The sequence below is a fragment of the Hippocampus guttulatus genome, chromosome 1, assembly GCF_054856545.1.
Source record: "Hippocampus guttulatus isolate MCC_2025c chromosome 1, RoL_Hgut_1.0, whole genome shotgun sequence".
NCBI lineage: Eukaryota > Metazoa > Chordata > Actinopteri > Syngnathiformes > Syngnathidae > Hippocampus > Hippocampus guttulatus.
Genome location: NC_141261.1, coordinates 6,841,283 through 6,861,061, shown reverse-complemented (window position 1 = coordinate 6,861,061; position 19,779 = coordinate 6,841,283). Strand labels below are relative to the sequence as shown.

At 42.6% G+C, this 19,779-nt stretch overlaps 1 protein-coding gene across 2 annotated transcripts in view; it reads right to left on the bottom strand.

Moving 5' to 3' along the window:
- Positions 1 to 19,779, bottom strand: part of prex1 (phosphatidylinositol-3,4,5-trisphosphate-dependent Rac exchange factor 1) — an 83,128-nt gene continuing 63,349 nt past the window's right edge. The window contains exons 22-41 of one of the 2 annotated variants that reach the window (XM_086106731.1): positions 19,349 to 19,524; positions 19,054 to 19,215; positions 18,295 to 18,505; positions 16,954 to 17,221; positions 15,895 to 16,113; positions 13,767 to 13,855; positions 13,057 to 13,139; positions 11,954 to 12,044; positions 11,739 to 11,867; positions 11,543 to 11,584; positions 10,682 to 10,899; positions 10,070 to 10,172; positions 8,458 to 8,601; positions 5,574 to 5,688; positions 4,524 to 4,590; positions 4,333 to 4,377; positions 3,301 to 3,476; positions 3,107 to 3,209; positions 1,831 to 1,898; positions 1 to 1,750 (exon numbers count right to left, since the gene is read on the bottom strand). In XM_086106731.1, coding sequence (XP_085962857.1) covers positions 1,708 to 1,750; positions 1,831 to 1,898; positions 3,107 to 3,209; positions 3,301 to 3,476; positions 4,333 to 4,377; positions 4,524 to 4,590; positions 5,574 to 5,688; positions 8,458 to 8,601; positions 10,070 to 10,172; positions 10,682 to 10,899; positions 11,543 to 11,584; positions 11,739 to 11,867; positions 11,954 to 12,044; positions 13,057 to 13,139; positions 13,767 to 13,855; positions 15,895 to 16,113; positions 16,954 to 17,221; positions 18,295 to 18,505; positions 19,054 to 19,215; positions 19,349 to 19,524 — 2,552 coding nt within the window. In that variant the 3' untranslated portion in view covers positions 1 to 1,707. The remainder of the gene's footprint in view (positions 1,751 to 1,830; positions 1,899 to 3,106; positions 3,210 to 3,300; positions 3,477 to 4,332; positions 4,378 to 4,523; positions 4,591 to 5,573; positions 5,689 to 8,457; positions 8,602 to 10,069; positions 10,173 to 10,681; positions 10,900 to 11,542; positions 11,585 to 11,738; positions 11,868 to 11,953; positions 12,045 to 13,056; positions 13,140 to 13,766; positions 13,856 to 15,894; positions 16,114 to 16,953; positions 17,222 to 18,294; positions 18,506 to 19,053; positions 19,216 to 19,348; positions 19,525 to 19,779) is intronic. The other variant, XM_086106740.1, reaches the window with a different exon arrangement.

Sequence of the window (19,779 nt, the reverse complement as noted above, 5' to 3'; positions counted from 1 at the left end):
TTTCGATGGAGTTGATTTCATTATCCATACCACAGACAGGAATACTTTTTTATTTACATTTTTATTTACTAGCTTGTTAAGATTGCATTTACAGTGATCATTTTAGAAACAAAAGATCCTTTGTACAGTTATTTTCCAGCGAGATAAAATTGCAAATATCGTATATACACAGTAAGAAACATTGGAATAATGTCAAGACATTGCGTCACCGACGACATGCTTTTGTTTATTCAACATGCTGCAGTCATTAGCAAATCGAAACCAACAACGCACACATGGAAGGTGAGCTGACGCAGCGATGAAGGACCTCGCCTTGAGACCGAATTAGATGTGGTTTGGGTCCTGATTTCTTTTGAATAGTCAGTAGAAGAAGCCAGCGGTCTAATGAACGCAGCGTGTCGAGATTGCTGAAATGCATTTCAAACCTTTGTCATAGCCAGAAAAAAACACTGATCAATGAGGTTACACTGACAAAGCGTCCATTCGGTTTTTTTTTGTTTGTTTTTTAAAAAGCACACATTTGACGTACTACATTTGACGTAAAAAATACCCAATTCAATAAATGGCATTGTTTATCTGCTTTAAGACATAAGATAACAATTGCTCCTTGTCACGGCTACAGCTTGTATGTACAAAGAAATGTTACGACGATCCCTTTCTTGAGCGCCACCTAACAACTCTTTACAGTACTTTTTTTTGTTGTTGTTGCTAACACTGTCACATGCCCTCATTGAGTCTATTTTAATACCTAGTCTTATGACCACTTAAACATGTTAAAATAAACACCAGTATCAGAAGGTAATCCTTCAGGTAGTACATTTTAATGAATATATTAATTTACCAACGATTAAATATTGTTGTCCATTGACTGGACAAAATGTTTCGTGGTTTTCTTTTGTTTTGTTTGTTCCGATTCTGGTAATCCCCCCACACCCTCCTTTTATACCTCCTGAATATAAATGAAAGACCTCCTGGACAAAAACTTATATAAATAGATCACAAGAAACAAGCACTGATGGCAGGTCATTGGTCCTTTAAATACTGTTCAATATGCCAGCTGGAATGCTAGTAGATTCTTTAAAACCTGGTGTGGTATAAGGGATTTTAAAAAAAAGCTGCTTTCAGACACAATAAATAACTATCCTTCATATAGTGCGGCAATACAGTACTCACACTAAGCCTACAGTAATTGCACAGGAACCACATGCACTGGGTTGGATCCGCCCCTAAAATCCAGACCTTCCATCACTTTGCCATGACTTTCTGCTTTCCCCCCTCGACAAACACTGAGCCCTGCGGAACAGCAGTCTTAATAACAACGCAGACTGTCCTCCGGAGTTGCAGTCTGAGGGGGAAAAAAAAGGACAATCTTTGAGTTTTCGGGTGGAAGTTACTGCTAGTTTGGTTAATCCGGTTATTGTGAGGGCTGTGGCGGCAGCGCAAGCGGATATTGGGCTGCTTCCCGATAGGGACTTGGATGATCAACTTCAGGTTGCATTGGTTTCGAAAGGTGAAGCCAGACGTTATTGAGCGCTTATGATTAGATTGGTGTTGGAATCCACGGCAACAAAGGCGCTGTCGGGAAGAGGTTCTGTCCATAAGCGCTGTGCTTTAGATGGAAAAAGTGGCGAAACATTTGATTGTTTCATGTCTCCCTTGCCCGCATTTGCGAGTTCTCTCTGAGTTGGATGTTTTGTTTTGTTTTTCTTAGAGTTCTCCATCTGAGGGTGGCAAACATAGCTTGAAGAGTCTGTTTCAAAGACAAAACATAGGATTAGGGAATTGCGCCGAGAGAAAAGCCATCTATTGAGGAATACATTTTTGTGGTACCTTGGTGCTGATGGCGGCATCTGGTCCATTACCAAGAGGTTTTTAGCAGAGAGCTCAACTCTGGCCCCCTGGTGGCAGGCAGAGAAAACATGAGATTTCCTGTATTTTCCGCACTCTAAGGTGCAGCTAAAAGCATTCAATTTTTTTCAAAACAGGTGCGCCCTATAATCCAATGCACCCAATATAAAGAGACTGTAACTCTCTTTCTATTCCCCATTGAGTAGTTTCCCTGTTAGTGTTCCTATGCCATCTGGTGATTATTAGCACGAACCAATTGGAACCTAAGAGGGTTCTGCCTGACATGTGCATTCACCAACACACACTCAAACAGACAGGTCCTTTGTGAACTCTGCGCAGCCATTATGAAACAAAGATAATGCCAAAAGCAGAGTTAACTACTGACTAAATGAAGGAAGGAGACAAGTAAGACTTTTAAAGATATTTAGCCCCTTGTGAATGTGAGTCAATGAGGTTGGTGTGCGTTTTTGTTGACAGTTGTGACCAGTTCTCATTGTTACAGCTGCAGCGGTCGTGAAGGTTCTATATAAATAAAGCTGTATTAAGATAAGATAAGAAAACCTTTATTTGTCCCACAATGGAGAAATTTGCATTCTGAATTGCAAATTGAATTGTATTGTATTCCCTTAGTGTGGCACCATCTAGTGGATGCATAGCGCAATCGCATCCACGATTGTAGCTTCTATTCTATGCGCATTATATATGAACATTTTTCAAATTGGCCATTCATTGAAGGTGCACCTGAAAATCCGAGGCACCTTATAGTGCAGAAAATACAGTTCTGTAGTAACCGCTGCCCCTGAAAAGGTTAAGCGTCGCACAAACCCAAGTGTGGAACTGTCTTTACAACCCTGACACATCAACATATTTTCAGGTTTTTAGTGCACAGGATAGCAGCTATATTTGTGGAGCACATTTCATATACTAGGTTGGTGATCCCAAACCATCGGGCCGTGGAACGGGACAGGAATGCAGGCCATTTTGGACCGGCGGGCCGCACGGATGTAAGAAAAAAGAAACGTACAGTACTTCGGTTTATTGACGAAACAAGGTTGAAAAATGTTAGTATGTGTCTGTGACGCATGCCAAGATGCTCATTTCCGGTGATTTTTTTTTTTTTACCCCCCCAAATTAAAATAATCGATAACCTATTAATTTTAATGATAATGTAAGATAGAATGCAAATGACTCCAACGTTTTTGCGATCAAGGTTTATATTTACGGTCGAAAGTACTACTTTTCAAATCCAAGGGTTTACCTGTTTGCGCATGACGTCCATGGTCTGCATGATGCATCGCGGCATGAGGCCGTGATTCCTGGCAAGGATCATTGCCTGTTCCAGTGTCACACTTAGGGTACTTCTGCAAAGAACACCGAAAAACATTTATTAGGAAAAATGTGAATTAAGGCCGCGCTCACATGACGTCACCGGTGAGCATGAGGACGGCCGACCTCTGCATGCCCGTGGCACACATGGTGATGTGACAGGCTCCGAGGCGATTGCACAGCTCCGAGGACACGCACAGCACGCTGACACCCGAAGGGTGGCCGTGGGTACCGGGGCGCACGTTGACGTACGACTGCATCAGCCGACAAAGGTCGTCCAATGTGTTGAGGGGGCGGAGTAGCTGTGAGATGGAAGAGAGGGTCAACTTAGGCAAGGCTGCAACGATACCCGTGACAATAATGTTTGGATAGCGTCAGCAGCTCTTCTCGTTGATTTGTCTCATTTGTAAAAAGGCCAATATGTTCATGTCGTAGTTTTTGGCGAAGTACCCTCCTGCATTATACTGAAAGCCGTTTTCTATTTTCTAGTTCCTACAATGTGACAAAATGAACAGATGGGGCAGATTGGATGACATGTAGAGTGTGTGCGGTGGCCGCTAGCCCTGCCAAAAGATGGTGGTGGGCCATGACGAGCCAAATTTTATTCATGAGAGAACTTAAACTCCGGTTACGGTGGAACTTCAGTCACGAGACATGATCAAAGAGTGCCAGCCATTTTCAACACTTCAAATTGGTCAATCACATACATACAGCACATTTGAAAATAAAGTTGTATTCACTTCAATTCAATTCATTTGTAAAAAAAATAAATAAATACACACACACGTGGATTTCGGCCTGATGCCAGCGATAATGTAAAAATGTCACAAAAAGATTTTTTGTTTATTGTTTACATTTGACCAGACGTTTCAATGGATATGAACAAAAGTAATCAAACACACTTGAATGACACTTAAAAGTCAATCACAACTTCAGAACAAAATGCTACAGGCTAGCACTACGGATTGGAGTATTTTAATATACTAATGGGAAACTATATGCGCTATCATCAGTCTGGGGCTCTAAAATTGAATCAATGCTGAGGTCAACAATAAATGGAGGTGACAGAGGATGCGACGATGTTAGTTGGAGTTAATGGAAGGTTCTTGGCAAGCTAACGGGGTTCCAGTGAGGGAACGGGACACCAGTTCATCTTACTTTGGCAATGCTCGGCCGAAGATCTCTAACTTCACGGCCCAGTATCTGTGCTTGCATTTATACATTCAGTCACAACATTGCACACAGCTGGACTTAAGTTTCAGGAGTTGCATAACACTTGATATTGGAAAACAGCAAAAGCAATAAAAAGAAGCACAAAGACAGACGAGTGACAGTGAGGGAATATTTACCTGATCAATCTTCATAGCTGTGGTGTTGGAGTCTGTGGGGAGATTTGATTTCTCCAGATAGAAGGCCCTATCGTGACAGCAAAGGTTCTCGAGTCAGTTTCTCGGTTTTTCGAGTTTAAAATCCCACAAATTTCGTCTCATGCACATCATTAGAATTAGAACTCACACAACTCCGTCCTGCACTAAAATGATCAAACACGATACTGAGGAGTTCTATTAATATGGGAAATAATGATCATTTATTACCGTGCGTTTGTATTGATGCTACATTCCAGAAACCTCGGAAGTCCGAAATTTTGGACTCATGGATAGAAAAAAATTGCCTACATGATTCTCATGTGTATTGTTTATTCGTACTGTAGTTGCAGGCTATCACAATTTGCTTAAACCTGTGGTGTGAGGAAATTGCTGCATAGCATGATCACTAGCTCTGCTTTTTTTGTTTGTTTTAAATACACCCATCCATTTTCTCGAGCGTTTATCATCATTGGTGTTGCGAGCTGCAGCCTCTTCCAGCTGACTTTGAGAAGCGGGCTCCATACTGGATTGGATGCCAGCCAATCACAGAGCACAAAAACAATGAAGCCGGCACACCAAGATGCAACTTTGAGACTTCAATTAACTCTAAGACGCATGTTTTGGAAAAGTGGGAAAAAGCTGGAGAAAACCCATAAAAAAGCACAGGGAGAAAATGTGAACTCGACAGAGGGAGGCTGAAGCCCGGATTCAAACACCGTGGGGCAGATTTGCTAGCCACTCATCCAACGTGCTGTACAGCCTCCAATATAGATGAAGGCCTCCACAAAATACAGATTTGTCACGACTGCTGACATTCAAATAGTCTATCCACAAAGAAATTAAACACGAGCTGATCATGTCTGTCAACCATGTGTTTTGTCGTGGAATGCTTTGATGCTCCAGCTTTGGAATTTGCAGCAGTGTCCAATGCAACATTTCCGAATCGTATAAGACGCTTCACAATTTTAGGGGAAGCCCGCGAGCGATAGCACAAAAGTTGTTTGAGTTTAGGAATGTGTCTTAAATGACTACCTGAGTCTGCGGTAGTAGGCCTTGACCTTCTCTAAGGAGACGGCATTTGTGCGCTGCTGGAACTCCTCCATGGCGACGTAGTCCTGCTGGGACAGCCCCTCTGGGCGCTCCAGTGCTGGAAAACATGGCGGGGAACAGTCAGATCTGCATAGTTCATCTTTGTAGCATGTGACTTGTGACAGATTGGGATTTCAGTTCTCTTCCATAAACAAATACAAAAACCTTTGACGATCCGTACAAGCAACACAAATCTCATTGTTTTGACTTCATATGATGTAGCCTTTATCGCTTTGCTTTTATCTTGACTTTTTATGCTGCAATCTAATTGTGTTTTTTTTTCTATGCATCCCATGTATTTTGTTTTCCATTTTTGGCTCAAAAGGATTTTCAAAATGGCGGGAAAATCCTTTCAAGCCACTGTATCTTTTACCTTAAAATGGAAGTCAAGTCAAAAATATTCTTGACAATAATTTTTTTTCAATGCGCCCGCGCTAGTCTTAACACGGCATTCTGATTAATGAATTAAAATGAAGCATAAAAATCCACCCATTTTTGTCCATCTCAGAGGGTGCTCATTTTGCCTTGGACGGTCACTTGCTGTTGACGGAAAATGACATCACAGTGGACTAAAGCCCAGATCCCACTGAGCGGCGACGGTGTTTGCGAAGGGAGGGAAACTAGTTATTTTTATTTCTTTGGGGGGTTTGTTCAAATATGCCAACGCTCACAAAGATGTTCCCCAACTGATTTAATGGTCGCAAACAGTTTTTCTTCCTGCCAAGAAAATTTGAATTGTGAATTATGTTCAAAAGCACCACACCAACCAAGAGATGATATGTGCACTTCATTTGGCAGCTAATAACTAAAACTGGTTACACAGAAAACTACAATAGACTGTATTACATGATGGGACATTTTTTTGAGTGAAATGTTATACAGAGTGATCAATTTCTAATAACATCATTTTTATTACGGGCGGCCCGGTGGTCCAGTGGTTAGCGCGTTGACTTCACAGTGCAGAGGTTGTGGGTTCGATCCTGGCTCCGGCCTTCCCGTGTGGAGTTTGCATGTTCTCCCCGGGCCTGTGTGGGTTTTCTCTGGGTACTCCGATTCCCTCCAATGGCAGGCTGATTGAACACTCTATCTAAATTGTCCCTAGGTGTGAGTGTGAACGCGGATGGTTGTTCGTCTCTGTGTGCCCTGCGAGTGGCTGGCAACCGGTTCAGGGTGTCCCCTGCCTACTGCCCCAAGACAGCTGGGATAGGCTCCCTTGTGAGGATAAGCGGATCGTAAAATGGATGGATGGATGGATAATTTTAATTATATATTTTGAACACCTTCAACGTCGTTGCAACCATTTGCAACCTTGAACGAACCCTAACGAAAAATCAACATTCGCTACCTTCGCCACTCAGTGAGATACGGGCTTCTAGGCTCAGCTTGTGAACGTCACATGACCAAACCCAGAAAACAGGTGAGCCATGACAGTCGTTACCTGAGCCCTTAGGCACTGCGAGACCATTTTCAGTCCACAGAAAGTGGCAGCCCCCGTAGATGGATAAAAACGGGTGGGGGGTTTTTCTGCTGAAATCATACCCCAAAAAAGGCAACGCAAATCCACACGCATGTACTCTCAATAGTGAGTGAAAAAAAAAAGCATCAAAGGCTAAGTTATGCATGAAGTCTTTTTTAAATGAGAACTTTCATTTCTTAGAAAATCGCTTTCTGACTTTCGGGTTGAGTGAACGCTGGCGCGTTTTGGCTGCCGCTGCTCAACCCATATTGTTTTGTGTTTTTTGTTATTGTAAAGTGTCCTTGGGTGTCTTGAAAGGCGCTTATAAATAAAATCTACTACTACTACTACTACTACTACTACTACAATCAGATCATAAATCGGTCTCCTCCCCATCTGTAGAAAAGAGTGCTTTCCACTAGGGGGCGATGTACATCCTCCTATTCTCTCACAGCTGAGCCTTATGCTGCCAGCAGCTGCGCTCTGAATAATCAAACATATGAACAACATATGAGCTCTTTCATTGGATGAGTGTTCAAAATAGTTATTGTCTGTGGAAAATTGATGACTTTATGGCACCGGCGCAATGATGCATGAGGTGAAGTATTCACATTGGGCTGAGACTGGCCGAGAACAGAGCACTTTTGAAGTGAAGGGGGGAAACGTGAAAGGTGGATAAGCAAATGGCTTCAAACTAATTGAATAAAAGCAGTTAAATGTGTCATGAAAGCAGCTGGCAGCCCCTTTGATCCATGAAATCAGAGTTGAAAATGTTACCGCTTGAGTTTTGATTGACATTTCCTGAACACCACTGTGAAATATGTAGTAAATGGAGCAATCAGAACAGCATGCTTTTGAATGAGTTTTGTTACTCTTTCTGGTTAGGAGCCCCGCAGTTTAGAGATACAGGGTTCGATTCGGGCTCCGCGCTTCCTATGTGGAGTTTACATGTTCTCCCTATGCCTGAGTGGGTTTTTTCCGGGTACTCTAGTTTCCTCCCATATTTCAAAAACATGCATGGCAGGTTAATGCAACACTCCAAATTGTCGCTCGATGTGATTGTGAGTGCGAATGGTCGTTCGTCTATGTGTGCCCTGCGATTGGCTGGCAACCAGTTCAGCGTGTGTCCAAAGACAGCTGGGATAGGCTCCAGCATCCCCGTGACCCTCGGGAGGATTAAGCGATATCAGATCATAGATGGATGTCTGTTTAGGTGTAATTTAAAGTCTCAGTGTGAACAGTCGTGTATATTTGGGCAACTGATAAAACGGAGTACAAAGAACTACTTTGTATACGCGTATCGGACATTGTTTGCGTAAGATGTTAATACAGAGCAATCAGTTTCCACTCACTGACTTATCTCCTGCATACCTCTGGTGAAGAGAATGGTGTGAAGTTTGAGGTGGCCTCCGTTTTGCAGCCGGCTGGGTAGCTCACTGAAGTGCCAGCTGTCAAGGTAGAGCATCACCTTCAGGGCCTGTCGGCTACCCTCCACCTGGTAGCACACGGGTGAGTCTGCAACACACACGCAGAGACAAAGAGCCATTATCGAGACATCCGTGAAACACAATTAATAAGCGTGGGAGACAGCATTTAGACGTTTGTAAATAGCATTCTATAACTGAACGTGGAGATAAACACCCGCAAGTATCAGTCTTTTCCCAAAACGTGTCAAATTTGTTGAACTTGAAGCGCCTGTGTGCCATGAGTGAAACTTCCAGGGGCATAAAGCACCAAAAGACATCGTTCCTCAGGATCATTGGGACTCGACAACCCCTCCATACGATAAGGTGACGGCTCATGATGGGGCCATTCATTTTCAATGCTACTTTACCCAGGTTCCGGGCCACAGAGCGCTGGAGCCTATCCCGTCTGACTTTGGGCAAAAGGCAGACCACACCCAGAACTGGTCACCAGTCAGTTGCAGGGCAAATATGGAGACAAACAACTATTCTCACCGTCACTGAGTTGAACAGAATCTATTGTGCCTTCGCACAATTCAGGCAAGTGTACCACAAAACCACTAGTGACTAGGTTTACTACATTATAAAGTGTAAGTGCATCTATGGAATAAAAATAGGGATTGCCTTAAAAAAAAAACTGAAAATTGCTCAGTGCTGTTGGAGACAAAGAAACATTAAAAAGAAGAATTTAGTCCGCCCCTTGTCCACAAATAATCCATGCTTCTCCTGATTTTATTACAGTGGCACCGCCTATCTTTCAGAATCTGTAAAAGCGGTAATGGGATTTTTACAATGGTGACACACCACTCAGAAAAATGAAACGATGACATTTACAGAGTCTTTCTGGGGTCAGCATGTTTCCTTAAAAAGCCTACCAGCTGTCAGCCTGTGAAATTGGCTGAGATGTGTACGGCAGAGACTATGAGGTGATTGCATACTTCACATCGCTACCATTACAGTAGTCCTGGGCAGGTTGATCAATAATGTCTAATGGGCTTTGCCGCTATAAACTGTTCGATAGCATTGTTGCGGGTCTGGGTTGTAAATACCAGTACAAAGCAATAAAAAAAAAAAAACATGTTTAGGTCAGAAAGATAGATATGGCAAGATGTAGAGTGTGCACATTTTTGTGTGAGAAGGTTATTGGTTAAAAACGAAAAAAAAAAAAAAAGACTTTCAGTTTTATAGATGCTCTATTTGGGCTATAACTGGATATCATTTATTTTTAAGATGGCCACAACAACAACAACTGTAGTTTCCTTTTTTTAAATGATTATTTTATGCAAAATTCTTATGCCGTTTTGCTCTTAGTCTTAGTTCTAACGCGTTTGACATAATGGAACAAATTGCTATTCTAACTAGTCATTCTCCTTTGAACAAAGTATTACGGTCAAGTCTAAGTGAGCATATGCACACATTATGCAATTTTATCCCAAATTCAGTTTAACCGTACAGCTGCTCATCATCAGCAGTCTGGATTGACTGGGCTGGACTGACTGAAGACGTCTTTGTGATCTTACTTGCAACTAGACATTCATCCTCCAGTTGCCTGAAGAACACTGTGACTTTGTCCAAGTCTGACAGAGCCGCCTTGATGTCTTCTAGCATGGTCCGTTCTTCTTTCTGATGGAGGAGAGAGGGGGCAGGATGAGAAAATGCACCAGCAGGACAGTTTTGATGCACTATAAGCACAAATCTATTCCAACAAATATATTCAAATCAATTCCTGCCAGTTACAAATTCTCAGATCGTCGTCCTTTTTTTTTTTTTGCAGAGGGGGATCACTTTAATTATAAAAAAAATGTAAATGAATTGCTGCGTGTTTCCACAGGAGTTTTGTGTTTGTTTCTCCCATATACACTATTTCAGTGATTCTATGCGACATCAACAGGCTATGGCTGCGATTTTACAGTTTGAACTCTATGTTTTGCTGACTCTTATTACTTGGATTCCAATTTGTAGATTTTACTATACAGTAGACCACTAAGTGCCCGAAGACAGCTGGGATATGCACCAGCACGCCCGCGACCCTCGTGCGGAACAAGCTGATTAGAAAATGGATGGATGGATAGACCGACACTTCGAGGCATTGGAATAGAAAATGTGCGCTGATCTGCAACACTTGTCCTCACCACATGGGGCGCTAACGTGGACTGCAAGTGCACCAGCACGCCAATGGCAGATATTTGCTCCAGCCATTTGCGGCTAGTTTCCTTGCTGTCTTCCTGGTACTCGCCGGCGTTGTTGAAGCGGCATCGTAATGCGGCAAGCAGCTGCTCGGCCAGCGTGCACACAGCAGCTGTGGCGGCCTGGCAAAAGATGACATCGCGCCGAAGCTGCAGAGCTGTGTCTGGTGAAAGAAAGATGGAAATCCTGATTTGAAAAAAGTGAATGAGGCGGGTAAGAACAAGAAGTACATTTTATTTTTATAGTACTTCGCACACGAGAGAACTCACAGAACCCTTCACATGGTTAAAATGCAGGCTCCCAAGTCATTTACATTTTTCAGTTGACAAAAGTTCTTAGAAGGAAAAAAAAATCGATCTGATCAAATCCCAGTAAAAAAATTGAATAAGTCTGAAAGCAATGCCTGCCTGTAAAAAAAAAAAAAAGTACTTAAGAGGCAGCTAATAGAAAATTGCATTTCACAATTAAGAAGCAATGGACTGCAAATCACGATCATCTTTAATATTAATGTGAAAGCCAGTCAGTAAAAGACGGTCAGAATACCGCAGTGACCTAATAGGGCATAAAATGATGGCAGATCCACCAAGTATGGAGGAGCCCAGTCTTGCTTTCTGCTGGACTGCTTGCTCCAGAAATTAGACAGCAACCCATAAACCCATGAGAAGCAGGGAATTAGCTACAACCCTACACTGACCCGCGACAATATTGGATCCAGCTGGGAGAGACTAAATATAAACTCTCGCACTGTTGTTGTCATCTTAGTTTTATTGTCCATCGCATTAAAAACAATGATGTTTTACACTAACCTGTGCATTTAAGCAGGGCCAGGAGAAGCTGGCTCTTTCCATCTGCAAAAAAAAAAAAAAAGATGAAAAACAGGATGTCGTGATAATTGTGTTTCCACGATAAATCTATACATATTGCAAATATGATTGCACTGAATACAGTCATGATGGCGTATGATGCACTGGTGTATACATATTGGTGTACTTATTAACAAACCTTCCACAAATCTCTGCAGGCTCTCCACCAGAGTTTTAATCGAGTTGGGAAGGTTCCAAGGGTCCTCCTGGATGTTCTTGTGGATGACATAACGACAACGAACTGTCCAGTCTTCCGTCTGGCGAAACTCTGTTGAGATAAAAATAGCAAAATAAGTGAGTGTTGCCTGTGGCTGGCGACACTATTAAAACATACAAAAACATACAAATATGAACCTGGTTGGCTGTGATCGGAATAGAAGTACTTGGTCTCCTCACAGGCCTTGGTCATGACACTTCCTTTGAGGAGGCAGTTGATGGAGTCAACCTGTGTGCAACACACACACACACGCACAAAAATGAACTTACGCATGAATGAAAACAAATCTACAGCATTCACCCCAAACCGGAGGGCTTTTTTGTTGGGTAATATTGCCATGCCCCCTATCATGCATGTGCAGGCAGTCACATGGAAGTAAGCAATCAACAGGACCACGAGTCTAGCTTACGATGCTCTACCAGTGAGAAACCCCAGAGGAAGGGCGCCAAATGTAAAAGTACAACATGAATAAGTTACTTTATTAACCGCCACAACTTTCCACATACAAAAAAGTAATTAACAAACAGGGCGGGAATGTCTGGTCTTATGGAGTGCTTTTCGGTAAATTTGAATTGCTTCACTTCCATGTGAAAACAAACAAACCAAAAACCCACAACTCCAAGTACTTATTCTTTTTGCAACTAATCTTGTGTGCGTATATGTATGCATGTAACTCTCTCTCTCTCTCTCTTTCATACACAGTGTTTCCCCATTTTTCATGGGTGATACCATCCAAGTGATTTTCTACGAAACAGAGGAGGCTTTTTATTTTTATTTATTTTTACTTTTTTTGGGGTGTGGGGGGGCGCATTCCACTGCTATACCTCTATTAAGAACCACAACACACACACTCACACAAATATTCACACACACACACACACACACACACTAAGTCCCCACCCTTCAAAATACTTGTTACACTTAAATATCCTTTTTAAAAAGCAAAACGGATAAACACAGAGCTGCCGATTATAGCCAATGAGCCGTCTCATTTTCATGTTTTGGGGAAAACAAATGCAATGTTGGAGAGTATTGCAAGTTTTACATTTTATTTGTATTCAGTGATCCAAATCCCGCCCCCCACCCCTAACCCCAACCACCACCCACCCCTCGAAAGGCCCCGTGTACCACCAGTGGTACTCATATCCAACATTGAGAACCACTTGAGTACTTGACAGAACTTTGATGCGACCACTGTTGAACACATACATTCAGTACATTTCTTCAAAAGTGAACGCACCTGGTTGAAAAGGTGCTCGAGACAGCCGTGCAACTTGTCCTGTTTGTCCGAGGGGATCCTCATGTCACAAGGCAACTCATCCCCTGGCAAGCAGAACACATACAGTGTAAAATGATGAGGATATTTAATTCAGCGGTGCAAAAGTGTATTTGTTTCAGTTTTATTTTTTTATTTTTATTTTTTGCATTAGCTCCTATTAAAGGAAGTGGAAGATCCAGAAAAGATCAGCGGCCACCATTGCAACCACAAATATACACTATACTGTACTCCAAATCTGATACAAATTGGTGTACCGCTCACAAATTATAGAGCTGTTTTTAGGATCGATTCTTAAATATTGTAGCTTTAAGGTGTGATGCCAGATGTCATGATCATACACTTTTGATAAATAAATAAAAAGAATAAGTCATATTTTTATTAAGGTTAGCGTAAAAAAAAGAACTGCACCTAAGGGCATGAATATTTGTGCACATACAGTAAGTTGTTTCAATGTTAGTCGTGAGATGACACATTTATTTGCCTCGCGTTGGCTCTGGCATTGAATCAGGACGTTAGTCTCCAATGTGGCGAGAAGCCAGGCAGAAAAATAAAACAAAGGACTGAAAGTGTGTGAGAGCAGATAAAAAAGAATGAGAGCGTGGCATTTTGGATGAATACCTAACAACAAAATAAAGGGTTGCCCTACATTTTTCTCTTCAGGTTTTTGTTACCTGATCCCATTTCGTCACTTCCCAGGTAAGAGCTGTTACTCCTCACACTCGTGTAGGACAGGACAGAGTCTCGGTTGCTGTTGCATTCACTAACATAAAAGCACATAAAAAAAACAAACAAACACAAACACAGTTAAAATGTGCCATTCCTCTCTGCAACCACAGAGGACGTTTGCCAAGCTTTATCTTGTAATTATGCTGTCAAATACGTTTCTGATAGCGTCGAGAGCTAAACAAGACGATAGTAAATGTCCAGAACTGTTATTTATTTATAATTTTTTTTAAGGTTGATATTTATACCGTAGGTATTTATGATCAACGGGATTTGCAGGAGCACCATGACGATTTATGTGGCTTTAATTACACAGCCATTTTAATTCTGCGCACTTTAGTGGCTCAGACGTGTTGCAAATGATTCACAGAGAGCAAAGTGATGAATGGCCAAGCAGGAAGTGAACCACACGACAAGAACCGTCTTTCTCTTCCTCCCGGATGGCACGGGAGGGGGGTGGGGGGGGGGGCAATGGCTAGTTATCACCTGCTTGACTATTTTGCGTTTCTGTGCGTGCGTGCGTGCGTGTCAGCTTGGTGGGGGTGCGCAGGATGGCAGCAATTAAGCGGACTGTGTTAACACAGCAATCTGTCACCCGTTTGGCTCAGGTTCACCATTCACTTTTTATTTACCGGTGAACTCATACAAGCAAGCAACGATGCACCCACTCAAATAAATGTGTTTGTTTAGGCTGCAGTAAATATAGCATCAAGTATTTCACAATTCACATCCCCATGTCTAACTTAGATTTAAAAACGACGTATAGATTCATTGTTAATAGTGTACGCCATGGGTACAGGGCCAGGAAATGCAGACTGCATCAAACCAGACATATAAGTATCATAAATAGTATAAATATGTAAACCGGTACACAAAAGCTTGGGTAATGGAATGAAATATCCACAAGGTGATGGAATACTATAGGAATATAAATAATTACAGTGTAATCAGATGTTTAAATAGAGATGCATGTCATAGTGAAAGCCAATACTATACTGGAACAGCTGTAATTTAGTCATTACAGTAACAGGCAGCAGACAACACAGTCAAAACAATCTCCGTTCAATGACTTAACGCACTGTAACACGCATGCCAGCCCGCGAGGCGATGATGTCACCGTATAATTTCAGTTTACTCAAAGCCCGGATCATTTTAGACCCATAGAAAAAAAGATCGGAGATAAAAAAATAAACAAAACCCAAACAAACCATAATTAAACAACAAGAAACCCGGAGGGATCAACAACATCCCTAAAACTCACTACTCGTCATCTCAGGATTTACGTAAGAGATTTATAACCAATCGCACAGCAGTTTGCAACAGAAGCTACTTAATCGTGATATTTGCACACACTTCCTGCAGTCACATTTAATATCGCCCTATTTTCTAAAAGCGCAGCTCTCAACCCAGACCGACGATGAATAAATATGTGCACCTTCCTACCTTAAAATTATTGTCAAACTCACAAACAAAGCCTGGCCTACATTTTCCATCACATCTTATTGCAATGAGGTAGTTCCAACACGTTGTGGCGGCGCCTTAATGAGAGACTGGGCCAGAAGGCCACACCCCAAACGCTTGGCTCGATTATAGACCAACCTACCGCACCAACAACCAATAACTACAACTTTGTGGGTGGTGGAGGGCGGGCCTCAGTGGGGCAACACACACACACACACACACACACACACACACACACACACACACACACACACACACACACACAAAATCTCAAGTGAGCTCACAACAAGCAAATTACATAACCAGATCAGACCAAAACATTTTGAAGTCATTTTTGGCCATAGGATCTTAAATTACGATGCCAACATCTGGAATGAATTGTCAGGCTCCAAAAGGATGGGGGGGAGATGAGCTGCATTATGGGTTTATGAAGTCAGTAAACGAACTGAAACACTTGCTCATGTTTAATCCAGATGTGAGACAAGAGTTTCCTGTGTCTCCAAGAACTTGAGAATCCGATGTTTTGAAAATATTGCGCAATGAGTCAAGATAGCTCAGGTATCGGTATACAGTAGTTCGAAGCTATCATGAAAGCTCAAGAAATGCTTCAGTCACCTGTAGGAGTCTCTGTAGCTCATTGTGTCATGACCCGAGTCCTCCTGGTCTTCCTCGTTCACCTTGAAGCAAACCCGTTTGATGCCACCTTGCTCCACTTTGTCCTGGTCGCAGTTGTCCTCAGAGGGACCCAAAGAAGGGGGCTGGGCTGTATCATAGACGGGAGCCTCTCCTCCACCTGTCTGGATCTGTGTAGGCTCGGTGATGGATGACAGGAGACTGCAGAAATACAAGAAAAAATATTCTGATTTAAAAAAAAAAAAAATCTGACAGTCATTTTACGACAGTAAAGTATACTGCATGATGCTGACAAAGACTCTCTATCTCCCTCCCTCACAATCAAAGATTTCATTCACTGCTGCATGTTACACCCCTTCCTCCGTACTGACTCACAATGAGCGTGTTTCGCTCTCTCCTATTTATGCACTGACCTGGTTCATAAATATTTTGGGCCTGAGGAATGTTCTTTTCTTAAATTCATTCATTCATTCATTCATCTTCCGAACCGCTTGATCCTCACTAGGGTCGCGGGGGGTGCTGGAGCCTATCCCAGCTGTCTCCGGGCAGTAGGCGGGGGACACCCTGAATTGGTTGCCACCCAATCGCAGGGCACACAGAGACGAACAACCATCCACGCTCACACTCACACCTAGGGACAATTTAGAGTGTTCAATCAGCCTGCCACGCATGTTTTTGGAATGTGGGAGGAAACCGGAGTACCCGGAGAAAACCCACGCAGGCCCGGGGAGAACATGCAAACTCCACACAGGGAGGCCGGAGCTGGAATCGAACCCGGTACCTCTGCACTGTGAAGCCGACGTGCTAACCACTGGACTACCGGGCCGCCTGCCTTTTCTTAAATTGTCAGCCTTAAACAAGCAAAGAGCACAAAAAAAAATGTGGGCTTGACAACTGACCGACTCTTTCCAAAGAGTTTTCTAAATATCATTGTGGAGGCGAGACACGCATCATCGTCTATCCCAATGTTATGATAAGATAAGTCAAGACTTCCTGTTGAATGAAAGACAAAAAGGGGAACAATCAACCGATCCCACTTACACGTCGATCTGAGCCACATATTGCTTCATTTCCCGAACAGCAACGTCCAGGCGGCTGTACAAGTGAAGGTAGGCGTCCTGCGTCTCCGTGTCTTCCTGCTTGAGCAAAAAGCTCAAGCCGCCTTCGCCGTGACCCCGGCTGTCCATCAAACCTTCGCCCCCATTCACAGACTCCTCTCCGTCCTCCCCATCCAGGCCCGAAGAGTTCCACGAAGGCGCTCCCATGCTTGTGACGCAATGCTGGGTGTGTGACATCGGGTTCAGTTGAGCTGGGTGTGAAAAGAGTAGAGTAGATGAATGCAGGGTATAAGAAGGGCTGAGGAAAAAAGATAAATCGATGAAGAGTGGAATCAAGTATCGCAGAGTAAATGTAGAGCAGAGTAGAAAACACTTGTGGGCTGCGGCGGGTGAAAAAAACAGACTCGACTGTCTGACGTTGATATCCACAACAGATGTTTTAAATGTATGAAGTTAACACGTTTGTCTGCTTTCCATTTAAAAGGGAGAGCTTGTTGACATGCACTCCGGCGGCTGAAAAACAAGAGTTCAGTTAAATAAATACGTTGAAAGACAAAATAAAGCGACAGTAACCTGAGAAATCCCGCTGGGAATCCAAACGGAGTATTATTAGTAACTTTGACATAAAGCAGTGCCTCATACTCTATTTTTAAAACCTGCATTTTTAGATGAATGAGAACATCTGCTCAGTGCAACTGCGAGGCAGATGTCCGACGGCGCACAAGTAAGTCCCGAGGAACAATGCAAGAGATGTTGTCGAGACAGCTGTGTTGCATTTACATCTTTCATGAAAGTGGATGGAATTATTTGACTGTTTAGTAAGTCAAAAAGAAAATCTACTACTCACAAAAAGAAAAAAAAAAAAGAATTGTTTTATAAAATTATTGCGTGAAGACTTTTTTTCCCTGATGTACACACAATGTCAATTTTTCTCTGCCCTTTGACCTCTGCGCCATCGAATTTCTACTTGGGTAAAAAAACACCAGTCACTTATCAATAGCAAGAACGTGGCAGAGGGCTTAATGGGGTCCGAACAACGAAGCACTCTTCGGATGTACTATGGGAATAGTTGTAGCGAACTAATGGCATTCCATTCCCTGCACTGAGGGATTTCACTGGCCATAAAGGTCAATTAGCCAGAGTCGTTGCTGAGCTGCTGTTAAGTCGACTCTTACTACCCCCGGTACCATCACGGACGGATTTCAAAAGATTAAAAGGAATATTTAGGTACTGCATTGTTTTCACCACTATAACTGAAATCGGATACAATGTCCTCCATTTTCAACATTATGTATAAATATTTATCAATATATAGGGGTACTACCTTGATCCGGGTCGAGACCATACAGAGAGTTCTTCCGTCCAAAGCGGATACTAAAAGTCCTGCCAGCGGAGGTAACACTTTTGGGGTAGGAAACCTGCATCAGGTTGACGTGGAAGTTGGTAGGGACAAAGTCCATGCAGCTGAGCGGGTGGGTTCCGATGCTAGCTTGCCTAAAGGTGGGCCAGGCCATGTTTCGAAGTTCCAAGGAAAACTGGGAGAAAAATATGGGAAACACAATGAGAACTAGTTAATTATCTACATGCAATCCTTAATCATCACTGCAGCAGAAAAGGGCAATAGCAATTAAAATCATCAAACCAATGTGAATGTGAGAAAAAGATCATCCATTATGTAAACATGAGATGCAGTTTTTAAATGGTGATTTTATTAATTAAGAGGGGTTGGTGGGAGGGAGGGGGGGGGACACCTGGCCCTGTGTGAAAGAGGATCAACCCCCTTGTTAAATCATGAATTAACTGTTGATCACATTTTTTTGGAAAGCTGACTTCATTTTCACTCACCACATTCAAGCCTAATTACCTCCAGATCGGTTTAATCAAGAAATCACTTCGATATAGAACCTGTCTGGTCAAATGAAGTCCGCCAAAAGTTGCAACAAAACAGCACGATGCAAAGAAATTCAAGAACAGATGAGATATGAAGTAATTGACATCTACCAGTTTGGAAAGGGTTAAATATCCAGCAACAAGAACCACGCTCCACTCATATTCGTGAAGCAAGACCAGGGGGGTTCCATACCTGCTGGTAGTTGTTGATGCGACATCGGATGCTCTCCAGCTTGGTGTCACAGATGTGCCTGAACTCATACTGGGGCATCGTGACCACTTTGTCACTCCGCGAGATGAGCTGGCTGCAATTGCTAACAAACAGCCTGTCATCGCGACAGAATGCCTCAAGGATCTGCGTGCATAGATAGCAGAGAAGTGAAGGAAATATACCACCTAATTTGTGACACACGTTGATATAACATATTCATGGAAATTAGGAGTAAAGGCAAAATACTATTTTAGCAAGGTTTAACCTGGTAAACTACCTTAGCAGTGAGACTAAAGCAGCCTTTGGGTTGCTTTATCTTCTCCAGGACATGGCTCTTGATCCCAGCAGTGCTGACATATTCATAAAGCACCCCATGCTCCAGGTGGACATTATCCACAGTCAAATTGACCAGCGGTGTGTCATCTGAGATGGACAGGCTTCCCAGGCTATAATCTGTGAGCCATCGAATAAGAAATGAGAAAGAAAATCATTAATAACTACTTTGTGCCCTTTAGCCAAACATCAGATTGTGTAACATATGGTCATCCATCCATCCATTTTCGAATCAGCTGATCCTGATGTAAGAAGCAATGACGAAATGTTATGGTTGCATTATTACTCAATCTTCAATCAGACAGAAACCAGCAATAGTTCATCGGTCAGAATGAAATGGTTGGGCCACAAAAGATTCACAAAAAAGTGCAAAAT